Raw genomic sequence first — 12,769 nt, forward strand, 5'->3', positions numbered from 1 at the left:
CCTTGCCTTCTGCTAGCTTTTGAATGTGTTTGCTCTTGCTTCTCTAGTTCTTTTAATTGTGATGTTAGGGTGTCAATTTTGGATCTTTCCTGCTTTCTCTTGTGGACATTTAGTGCTATAAATTTCCCTCTACACACTGCTTTGAATGTGTCCCAGGGATTCTGGTATGTTGTGTCTTTGTTCTTGTTGGTTTCAAAGAACATCTTTATTTCTGCCTTCATTTCATTATGTACCCAGTAGTCATTCAGGAGCAGGTTATTCAGTTTCCTTGTAGTTGAGCGGTTTTGAGTGAGTTTCTTAATCCTGAGTTCTAGTTTGATTGCACTGTTGTCTGAGAGACAGTTTGTTATAATTTCTGTTCTTTTACATTTGCTGAGGAGTGCTTTACCTCCAACTACATGGTCAATTTTGGAATAGGTGTGGTGTGGTGCTGAGAAGAATGTATATTCTGTTGATTTGGGATGGAGAGTTCTGTAGATGTCTATTAGGTCTGCTTGGTGCAGAGCTGAGTTCAATTCCTGGATATCCTTGTTAACTTTCTGTCTCATTGATCTGTCTAATGTTGACAGTGGGGTGTTAAAGTCTCCCATTATTATTGTGTGGGAGTCTAAGTCTCTTTGTAGGTCTCTAAGGACTTTCTTTATGAATCTGGGTGCTCCTGTATTGGGTGCATATATATTTAGGATAGTTAGCTCTTCTTGTTGAATGGATCCCTTTACCATTATGTAATGGCCTTCTTTGTCTCTTTTGATCTTTCTTGGTTTAAAGTCTGTTTTATCAGAGACTAGGATTGCAATCTCTGCCTTTTTTTGTTTTCCATTTGCTTGGTAGATCTTCCTCCATCCCTTTATGTTGAGCCTTTGTGTGTCTCTGCACGTGAGATGGGTTTCCTGAATACAGCACACTGATGAGTCTTGACTCTTTATCCAATTTGCCAGTCTGTGTCTTTTAATTGGAGCATTTAGCCCATTTACATTTAAGGGTAATATTGTTATGTGTGAATTTGATCCTGTCATTATGATGATAGCTGATTATTTTGCTCGTTAGTTGATGCAGTTTCTTCCTAGCCTTTATGGTCTTTACAATTTGGCATGTTTTTGTAGTGGCTGGTACTGGTTATTCCTTTCCATGTTTAGTGCTTCCTTCAGGAGCTCTTTTAGGGCAGGCCTGGTGGTGACAAAATCTCTCAGCATTTTCTTGTCTGTAAAGGATTTTATTTCTCCTTCACTTATGAAGCTTAGTTTGGCTGGATATGAAATTCTGGGTTAGAAATTCTTTTCTTTAAGAATGTTGAATATTGGCCCCCACTCTCTTCTGGCTTGTAGAGTTTCTGCCAAGAGATCAGCTGTCAGTCTGATGGGCTTCCCTTTGTGGGTAACCCGACCTTTCTCTCTGGCTGCCCTTAACAATTTTTCCTGCATTTCCACTTTGGTGAATCTGACAATTATGTGTCTTGGAGTTGCTCTTCTCGAGGAGTATCTTTGTGGCGTTCTCTGTATTTCCTGAATTTGAATGTTGGCCTGCCTTGCTAGACTGGGCAAGTTCTCCTGGATAATATCCTGCAGAGTGTTTTCCAACTTGGTTCCATTCTCCCCGTCACTTTCAGGTACACCAATTAGATGTAGATTTGGTCTTTTCACATAGTCCCATATTTCTTGGAGGCTTTGTTCGTTCTTTTTATTCTTTTTTCTCTAAACTTCTCGCTTCATTTCATTCATTTGATCTTCCATCACTGGTACCCTTTCTTCCAGTTGATCGAATTGGCTACTGAGGCTTGTTCATTTGTCACATAGTTCTCGTGCCTTGGTTTTCAGCTCCATCAGGTTCTTTAAGGACTTCTCTGCATTGGTTATTCTAGTTAGCCATTTGTCTAATTTTTTTTCAAGGTTTTTAACTTCTTTGCCATGGATTCGAACTTCCTCCTTTAGCTTGGAGTAGTTCGATCGTCTGAAGCCTTCTTCTCTCAACTCATCAAAGTCATTCTCCATCCAGCTTTGTTCCATTGCTGGTGAGGAGCTGTGTTCCTTTGGAGGAGGAGAGGCACTCTGATGTTTAGAGTTTCCAGCCCGTTTTTCTGCTCTGTTTTTTCCCCATCTTTGTGGTTTTATCTACCTTTGGTCTTTGATGATGGTGACATACAGATGGGGTTTTGGTGTGGATGTCCTTTCTGTTTGTTAGTTTTCCTTCTAACAGTCAGGACCCTCAGCTGCAGGTCTGTTGGAGTTGCTGGAGGTCCACTCCAGACCCTGTTTGCCTGGGTATCAGCAGCAGAGGCTGCAGAACAGCGGATATTGGTGAACAGCAAATGTTGCTGCCTGATCATTCCTCTGGAAGTTTTGTCTCAGAGGAGTACCTGGCTGTGTGAGGTGTCAGTCTGCTCCTACTGGGGGGTGCCTCCCAATTATGCTACTCGGAGGTCAGGGACCCACTTGAGGATGCAGTCTGTCCGTTCTCAGATCTCCAGCTGCATGCTGGGAGATCCACAACTCTTCAAAGCTGTCAGACAGGGATATTTAAGTCTGCAGAGGATTCTGCTGCCTTTTGTTTGGCAATGCCCTGCCCCCAGAGGTGGAGTCTACAGGGGCAGGCAGGCCTCCTTGAGCTGCAGTGGGCTCCACCCAGTTTGAGCTTCTGGGCTGCTTTGTTTACCTACTCAAGCCTGGGCAATGGTGGGTGCCCCTCCCCCAGCCTCACTGCCACCTTGCAGTTTGATCTCAGACTGCTGTGCTAGCAATGAGGGAGGCTCTGTGGGCATAGGACCCTCCAAGCCAGGCATGGGATATAATCTCCTGGTGTACCGTTTGCTAAGACCACTGGAAAAGCGCAGTATTAGGGTGGGAGTGACCTGATTTTCCAGGTGCTATCTGTCACCCCTTTCTTTGACTAGGAAAGGGAATTCCCTGACCCCTTGTGCTTCCCAGGTGAGGCAATGCCTTGCTCTGCTTCGGCTCATGCTTGGTGCGCTGCACCCACTGTCCTGCACCCACTTTCCGACACTCCCCAGTGAGATGAACCTGGTACCTCAGTTGGAAATGCAGGTATCACCCATCTTCTGCTTTGCTCACGCTGGGAGCTGTAGACTGGAGCTGTTCCTATTCAGTCATCTTGGCTCCACCCCCGCCAACTCATCTTACTTTGATTTATCCACATGTCCCCAGTTCCTCCATGTACAATTGGTCCTTGCTGCTCACACCTTCTTTCTTTCAGTTTCTTCCTCTTTGAAGTTCATCCTTTGGATTTTCTGTGTGAAACTTTATTAAATGGTAAATAATTTCCCATTAACTTTCCTCTGCTGTTTTCTTCCTTTCTTTCTTCATTAATTCAACCAATATTTATTAATCTTCCAACTGTGAAGCTGGGGATATAGTAATGAACAAGATAGATAAAGAACCTGCCCCTGTCCTCATGGTGCTTAGAATGTGTTAGACTTAGAATGTGTTAGACTAGGGAAGTGGTGTATGGAAGATAAATGGAAGCATAGAAACACTACACAGATGTGGGATTGATCATCTGCATTCTCAGACATGGTCACAAAAAGGCAATTTAAGAAATGGTTTTGGGGTTTTTGGCCAGGTGCGGTGGCTCACGCCTGTAATCCCAGCACTTTGGGAGGCTGAGGTGGCTGGATCACTTGAACCCAGGAGTTTGAGACCACTCTGGCCAACATGGTGAAACACCGTCTCTACTAAAAATACAAAAATCAGCCAGGTGTGGTGGCATGTGCCTGTAATCCCAGCTACTCAGGAGGCTGAGGCAGAAGAATCGGCTTGAACCAGGGAGGTGGAGGTTGCAGTGAGCCGAGATCGCACCACTGCACTCCAGCCTGGGTGACAGAGCGAGACTCTGTCTCAAAACAAAACAAAACAACAACAACAAAAGAAATGGTTTTTATCTTTCATCTGATTTTTGTATTCTGCATTATTGCTTCTCTGAGACTCAAGTAAAGAATATTTGCAGTAGTTTAGACAGTTCTAAGTTAATGCTACATGAAACTGTTAGAATCTTGTCTTCATCTCTCAGTCCCTTAAATCCAATTTCAAAAGATAAAAATTTGCTTTTATTCAGCATATTCAAAGGATGTGATCTAGACTCTAAAGTGCTAGCCTGTTTCTTAAAAATGATTTTATGTGGCTGGGCGCAGTGGTTCACGCCTGTAATCTCAGCCCTTTGGGAGGCCAAGGTTGGGGGTGGATCATGAGGTCAGGAGTTCGAGACTAGCTTAGCCAACATGGTGAAACCCCGTCTCTGCTAAAAGTAAAAAAATTAGGCAGGCGTGGCAGCACGCACCTGTAATCCCAGCTACTCAGGAGCCTGAGGCAGGAGAATTGTTGGAACCCAGGAGGCAGAGGTTGCTGTGAGCCGAGATTTCGCCACTGCACTCCAGCCTGGGCAACAGGGCAAGACCCCGTCTCAAAAAAAAAAAATTATATTCACACCTTATGTATTTTATTTAGAAAGTATTTTAGCTATAATAAATTATAAAATTGAGATTAATTTATATGTACACTTTTTAGAATTGTACATTCAGGATTTAAACATCAACCACATGGGTATGGTTTAGTACTATTATGTTTTGAATATAGAAAACTGATTTTAAATTCTGAGGTAATTTTGTGAAAAACTCACTGTATTTTACATGAATTTTGATTGTATACTCTTTTTTTTTTTTTTTTTTTACAGTGGGACTCAGCTAGGAGGTCTTATTACAGTACTGTGCTTCTTTTTCAACCATGGAGAGGTTTGTTTTCTAGAAAGCAATTTTTAAGAAATAGAAGAGGCTGTAGAGGAACAAGGAAATATACTCATCAAAACAATATATAATTGTATACTATTTATGAATTCACAATATTTTAAAGACCCTTGTGTTATAAGTTGATATTTTAATCATGTTGATTGAAATGTTTAAATAGCTAGAATTTCAAACATGAAATCTCTTGCCTTATTTTTGGTAAATATATACATATACATATATTCTGTAGAGAAAAGGAAGTACTGTATTTGTTGAGTTGAATCACGTCATGCACATTATCTGATTTATTCCCACTAAAGTTTTTTTGTGGGTTTTGTTAGCCTCACCATACAAGTTATGAAATTTAAATTTAGAGAAAGTTAAGTTACTTATCCACATTCCGCATTTACTACATGATGAAGCTGGATTTCCCATTCTATGTCTGTCTGCCTCTAAAACTTACATATATATCAATTTATATTTTATAAATTATAAAATTGTAGTTATGTTTTATAAAAACTTATATAGCATATATATAACATATATATTCGACTTCTTATTGTGATCAGAATAAGTAACATATGATCTGTCCTCTTAACAGATTTGTAAGTGTACAATATAGTATTAACACAATGTTGTATAGCAGATCTCCAAAACTTATTCATCTTGCCTAACTGAAACTTTGTATACATTGCACTGCCCTTAACAACAATGAAAGAGGCCTCAGGCCTGACAGCAGGGACACGGTTAAGACACTGCCACCTGCTCCCTCACTTCTTTCTGTTATGTCATGCTGTCTGTTCAGTAATGCAAAATGCTGAATTCAAAATAGACATTAATTTACTAATTCAGCCCAATGAAACATAGTCCACCTAAAAAAGAGCTCATAGATTCTGACTACTAGCTCTTGGGAGCAAAATATTTAATATGTTATGACACAGGTTACATAGGGTAGAAGTACTTTTTTTTTTTTTTTTTTTCAAGATGGAGTCTTGCTCTGTCGCCCAGGCTGGAGTGCAGTGGCGTGATCTCAGCACACTGCAACCTCCGTCTCCTGGGTTCAAGCAATTCTCCTGCCTCAGCCTCCTGAGTAGCTGGGATTACAGGCATGTGCCATCATGCTCAGCTAAATTTTTGTATTTTTAGTAGAGATGGAGTTTCACCATGTTGGCCAGGCTGGTCTCGAACTCCTGACCTCATGATCCACCCGCCTTGGCCTCCCAAAGTACTGGGGATTACAGGCGTGAGCCACCACGCCCAGCCAGGGTAGAAGTACTTTTATCCATTGCTCTTGGGTTAATTTTTAAAGATCAGTTAGATAAAGGAATCATAAAAATTACACATAAAAGCCTTATATATATATTATTTTAAAGCAAACAAATGCATTGTCATCCAACAATGTGCTGATATAAAGACAAAGGTTTTTCTCTGAGTGTTCCAGACAACTGTTGGTATAAGTTGACTTTCTTATATGTATCATAATTCCTCTTCCAACATTTACAATTTTGGTATCTTGGAAGAGAAGCAATAACTTTTAAGACTCTTGCAAAGTAATAAGAGTTCACATTCTTTCTAGAATTTCAGAATTTTTGATGGAAAATTTTTCTAATACTCTGACCCATATGTCTTAGAAGTAATTTTAAAGTTTGTATGAAAATTTAATACTTTCATTACATGCATCGCATTTGTAGTTCCCAAATACTTCTAGTTGTTTTTAAAATATATACTTAACCTTTTTTAAGGTACATTTTACAAATTCTGAGGCAATCGTAGCTATTCAAAGTGTGTATTTATATTCCTTGATACTTGTTATGTAGAAACTCTCATGGTGCTTGTGAATGACCTAGGTGACATTTGTTTAGTTGTTTGTCTTGGCATGCATATATCCCAAAGCCTGGGATGCCAGGATCATATGCCAGGATCATACTGCAGGGCTGGACTGTGTATCTAGTTGGTCAGTCACAATTCTCACAACTCTTATATGTACAATCTTGTTTGTCCCTTGGGTTTCCTTTTACTCGGTCGGATATATCTGTTGCTGGTTTCTGGACATGATAGTTAATTGCTCTCTACTTAATGGCCTCATGCGTTAAGAGAGCTTCAAAAACTGAGAAGCTATGCCAGACACTCAGAAATGGGATCTAGTGAGCCTAGCATTAAAATTACTAAAACAAACTCACCCCTGGTTTTTAAATATGTTTGTTGTAGTAAACATGATGTACAGTGGGCATTTTGTTTATTTCAGGCCACCCGTGTGATGTGGACACCACCTCTCCGTGAAAGTTTTTCCTATCCTTTCCTTGTACTTCAGATGTATATTTTAACTTTGATTCTCAGGTAACTTCAATTTATAAAATAAAGGCAAATAAATTATAATTTAAGTTTCTTAAAATATACTTCAATTCAGCACTTTGGGAGGCCGAGGTGGGTGGATCACTTGAGGTCGGGAGTTCGAGACCAGCCTGGCCAATGTGGTGAAACCACATCTCTACTGAAATACAAAAATTAGCCGGGCATGGTGGTGTGCATCTGTAATCCCAGCTACCTGGGAGGCTGAGGCAGGAGAATTGCTTGAACCCGGGAGGCGGAGGTTGCAGTGAGCTGAGATTGTGCCACTGCACTCCAGCCTGGGCAACAGAGCAAGACTCCCTCTAAAAACATGTAAATATATATATTATATATATATACTTCAATCTAGGAAGTTGTAATTACCAAATTTAGACCATTTTTTAGTTGTTTTAAAAGTAAATTGAGTATAGAGTTAAGAAAATAATTCAAAATTGCTATGTAAAAATTGCTCTTCATTTAAGAGTGTAGGCTACAGGTTTTAGATAACTACATTATGTTTTAATAAACCAAAAAGTATGTGTTTGTATGTAGTTTGCCAAGATTCAAAAGTTTTTGAGAAACAATTACATTTTCTCTTCAAAGTTTAAGTACTCTGACATTGTTTTCTAACCTGTGGTTTTGATAACTGTGCCATGAAAAAAGTGTTCTGTGTGCAAATGAATTTGGGAAATGCGGAGTTAGACAGATAAGGAGTACATATATTCCCATATTTATGAAGCATTTCTGAACAACCAATGTTTCTAAGAGACAACCAGTTTCATTTCAAACTTTTTTTTTTTTGGATACACTTTTTTTGTAGGGATTACATTTATAAGCATTTTAGATATTTAAGAGGTCTGAGAAATGAACAAAAAACCCCGTAAGTGGTAGAATAGTATGAATAGCCTTATCAGAGAAATAAGTTTGATAGAATACTAATGAGAACTCTCACTGAATGAAATAATGATCACTATCTCCTCCAAACTCCCAGAGGACCCCATTCTTCACCTACTAGTCCCTGGCAGATTCTGCCTTATATAAAAATCATTTGTTTGTCTTCCTTGTTTTTTAAAACAGTAAATTTATGAATCATCCACACATATACAAATTTTTATTTATTTATTTGGAGATGAAGTCTTGCTCTGTCACCCAGGCTGGAGTGCAGTGGCACGATTGGCTCACTGCAACCTCTGCTTCCCGGGTTCAAGCGATTCTCCTGCCTCAGCCTCCCAAGTAGCTAGGATTACAGGCACACGCCACCACCCCCAGCTAATTTTTGTATTTTTAGTAGAGGCAGGGTTTTACCATGTTGGCCAGGCTGGTCTCGAACTCCTGACCTCAAGTGATCTGCTCGCTTCAGCCTCCCAGAGTGCTGGGATTACAGGCATGAACCACTGTGCCCGGCCAATTATATGTATTTAAAAGTACCACTGGAAACAGGGACCATGCCATATTTATCTCTTTAACCGCAGAACACTGCACACGTCCATGCAAATATTTGTGGCACTCAGATAAAGCTAATTGAAGAGTGGCAAATAGTAGTGTAGTGGGGTGGCACAAACCTTGAGAATGGAGCAGGCTAACTTCTGATTTCTTACCAACCTGACAAGTATATTCTCGGATTGAATTTGGATTTAGGAACCTCCTCCACATTCAGATTTCTATATCTTTGCTGTACACTTTGCCTTCTCTCAAAGATTAGGTGATGGAAACTGCCCATTCTTCATCACCCCTTGCTATTCATTCCCAGTTTAATTCCTAGGAAGGTGGGTTATTTTTATTTTTTTGAAGTGATATCAGTCTGGTCAGTCAGGGGTTTCATGGAATAAAATGTCTTAATTAGAACATTTAGGGTTGTATCATTGAGGGCATGTGCTATACTCTGTGTCTTAGTCAAAAGTAATTTTTGTTTGAAAAATACAAGATCACAAAGTACATAACGAGTATTTTATAACATTAGTAAACAATATGAACATTTAGAATTTTGTTTTTGAAAATTTATATACGATTGTACAAAGATTCATCAAAATCCAATACAGCATTTATAAAAGGAAGAGTTACAGTTTCATTATTTAGGTAAAATGTTTGTGTTTCTTTTTTCATATCTAAAACTTACTGTAATTCTCTGTGGTAAAAGATATTGGTTCCCAGTACATCTCAGTAGTGCAGAATGGACAATTTAAACTTCCACATGCTTCAACTGAATTCTAGAATGATTTTTAAATTTTTTTAGATTCCTTTTCCTTAAATTTTTCCCATAGTTTTTAACTTATTACCTTGTCAGCACTTATATTTCTCTTCAATGTTTTTTGAAGCACAAAAGTGGTGGTATATAAAAGTCGTTGCTACACATACAGGAGAAGCATGTTGAAGTGTGCAGGGGCGGCGCCGCATCCTATTTTCTGACCTCCTTGCTGGAGTATTAAATTTCTAATGTCATGCATATGTAAAGGAAAAAGAGCTTTTGTATTTAAAATATTTAATGGTAAATTACAATGTTATTTTTAAAACTCTAATTTTGATTGCTTCATGCAAGGCAGGAAGTATTTCAATTTCTTTTTAGTATACTTTAAAAAGTTAACTATATTTTGTTGTATTAGAGTAAAGGTAATGGAATAATTTAGATTTTATCATTTTGCAATTAGTCTTTCTTTTCAGTGACAGACTGTTTTTAGGGTGAAACTTATTGGTATCAATTCTCTCTATTAAGGACCTCAAGCAATGATAGAAGGCCCTTCGTTGCACTCTGTCTTTCCAATGTTGCTTTTATGCTTCCCTGGCAGTTTGCTCAGTTTATACTTTTTACACAGGTAAGATGATTTTTTAAATTAATTTTTATTTTTATTTTAAGTTCTGGGGTACATGTGTGGGATGTACAGTTTTGTTACGTAGGTAAATGTATGCCATGGTGGTTTTTGCACCTATCAACCCATCACCTAGGTATTAAGCCCAGTATGCCTTAGCTGTTTTTCCTAATGCTCTCCCCACCCCATCCCTTGACAGGCCCCAGTGTGTGTTGTTCCTCTCCCTGTGTCCATGTATTCTCGTTGTTCAGCTCCCACTTATAAGTGAGAACATGTGGTGTTTGGTTTTCTGTTCCTTTTGCTGAGGATAATGGCCTCCAGCTCCATTCATGTCCCTGCAAAGGACCTGATCTCATTCCTTTTTATGGCTGTGTAGTATTCCATGGTGTATATGTACCACATTTTCTTTATCCAGTCTATCACTGATGGGCATTTGGGTTAATTCCATGTCTTTGCTATTGTGAATAGTGCTGCAGTGAAGACATGGGTGCACGTGTCTTTGTAATAGAATGATTTATATTCCTTTGCGTATATTAATTAAGTTGAATGCAAGATGTACTTGGTTGTTTCCATAGAAATTTTTAAATATGGTTGCATTTATGCCCTAAAAGATTTTCAAAATAGGGAATAAAGTTTACTTAAAGGTATGATTTTTGTGAAATAATATAATTCCACATTCTTTTACTATATTGGTTAGTTTGACAGATTTTAAGGCTCAACATGTGAAAGAGTTTTTCTATTATTTTTATTCACAAATGTTATTTTTGGTGTTTGAGATAATATCTGTGTATATCTACCTATAGATTTTCCTTTTGTCCTGGAAATCATTCTGGGTGCCAAGCTACATAGCATGCTAAGGGCCAATCCTACTCTTCACAGCAGGACGTTCTGCTTCTAATTCAGCTAAGTGTTGGCTGTTTTGTCTGTGGAGCAGAATTTTACCTGGAACCATTTCTGCAAGTTTTAATCATAAAGCTCACCATTGCTTAAGTGAGCTGAGCCCATATCCTGTTTCTAAAGCAACTACATAACAAGTAACAAGAAACTGAACTGGGGAAGCAGAGAGTAAATGGAGAATTTTGAAGACATTTCATGATACTAAGATTTTCCATCAGAGCTCCTTCATACATAACAAATGCTGATGATAATAATAATATTCTATATTGGAAGTGAGAAATTCTGTCAAGAAGTCTCATTCTGCCAATAGCCTACAAAGAATGAAATTATAACCCCAGCTCAATTGGTGCTGCATATTTTAAGTATTCCCTCTGTTTTACTTCATAATAGTTGGCCCCTTTCAGGTTATAACACAGACATTATTCTATGGTTTTCATTATTTGCACGTGCCAACAGCGTAGAACAGATTTTTAATGAGCATCATTTCATTGCAAGCAAATTTATTAATCCAGTGATACTGATGAAACTAAGAAGTTCTTTGGGGCCGGGCGCGATGGCTCACGCCTGTAATCCCAGAACTTTGGGAGGCTGAGGCGGGTGGATCACTTGAGGTCAGGAGTTCAAGACCAGCCTGGCCAAGATGGTGAAACCCCGTCTCTACTAAAAATACAAAAAAATTAGTCGGGCATGGTGGCTGGCTCCTGTAATCTCAGCTACTCGGGAGGCTGAGGCAGAGAATTGCTTGAACCCAGGAGGTTGAGGTTGCAGTGAGCCAAGATCACGCTACTGCACTCCAGCCTGTGTGACAGAGTGAGACTCAGTTTCAAAAAAAAAAAAAGAAGTCATTGGGTAAGTTTGATATTGCTGTAATGATTTTCTAGCCATTCTCTGGATATATACTAGGCTTTTATTTTTCTTTACTAATGTATATAGTTTTGTTTGTATGTGTGTGTTTCATGCTTACAGAGGGATAATTCAATGTTATTTTCTGGGAATACTTTAAGATTTTATTCTTAATTGTGTTTTTCATAGATTAAGGTTAAAATTAGTTCATTGCACAACCACATCTGGCTAATGTTTTAATTTTTTGTAGCGATGAGGTATCACCATCTTGCCCAGGCTGCTCTTGAACTCCTGGGCTCAAGCAGTCCTCCTATCTTGGCCTCCCAAAATGCTGGGATTATAGGCGCGAGCCACCATGCCTGGCCCAATTTTTTTTTATGACTTCTGTGCTCTCCTGGAATTTTCAATCCTATCAGTTATTTCCTTGAACATTTGAAGCATAGTTTAAAGATATATCTGATTATGCCAGAGAAGTGTTTGAGTGATCTCCAAGCTAAGAATAGTTTTTATATATTTAAAGAGTTACAGAACAAAAATAGAAAAAGAATATACAAGAGACTGTATGTGACCAACAAAGCCTAACATATTTATTATCTGGCCTTTTATATATCAAATGTGCTAATCCCTGATCTAAATCTTTTGTGGATCTATTTCTATTGTGTTAGTGATAGTGTCTTATCTCTATCTATGCTGGGTTATTTTTGATTTGGTGCTAGACATTATACATGAAAAACTGGAGAGGTGAGTAAAAAGCACTAATAAATCTTGAACCACCTTCATGCAATCAGATTGAGATGATCCGTAGATGGGTTTCAGTCTTTCTGAGGGCTGCTTGATTTCTGGTCCACTATTATAGTATGGCCTTTTGAAACTCCAAACTAAAGCAACCTTCTTGGTGCACTCTGACTGCTGAATCTGCTGAAATGCCTGCTCAGCTTGTTGGTCTCCCAACTGCCTCTCAGCTGGCAGGCATCTGCCTCTGTTGAAATTGGCAGATACCTCTGGGAGAAAAGTGGCCCAAAATATCATGCTCATTGGTATAGATTGCCATCTATCTTTTTTATTCCTCATTTGTTTTGTTAATAGTCTGTGGCTTTTATACATATTTTTAAAATATTTTTATTTATATATTTATATTTTTCCTAGCCATTCTAGTTCTTAGTGGGAA

The 12,769-nt window shown here is 38.7% G+C and overlaps 1 protein-coding gene across 2 annotated transcripts in view; it reads left to right on the forward strand.

Moving 5' to 3' along the window:
• DPY19L2 (dpy-19 like 2) overlaps positions 1-12,769 on the forward strand; it is a 125,380-nt gene that overhangs the window by 34,163 nt on the left and 78,448 nt on the right. For both annotated transcript variants that reach the window (XM_055293438.2, XM_055293439.2), the window contains exons 8-10: positions 4,681-4,738; positions 6,975-7,066; positions 9,768-9,867. In XM_055293438.2, the coding sequence (XP_055149413.1) occupies positions 4,681-4,738; positions 6,975-7,066; positions 9,768-9,867 (250 nt within the window). The remainder of the gene's footprint in view (positions 1-4,680; positions 4,739-6,974; positions 7,067-9,767; positions 9,868-12,769) is intronic.

This window comes from Symphalangus syndactylus, chromosome 9 (genome assembly GCF_028878055.3).
Source record: "Symphalangus syndactylus isolate Jambi chromosome 9, NHGRI_mSymSyn1-v2.1_pri, whole genome shotgun sequence".
Taxonomy (NCBI): domain Eukaryota; kingdom Metazoa; phylum Chordata; class Mammalia; order Primates; family Hylobatidae; genus Symphalangus; species Symphalangus syndactylus.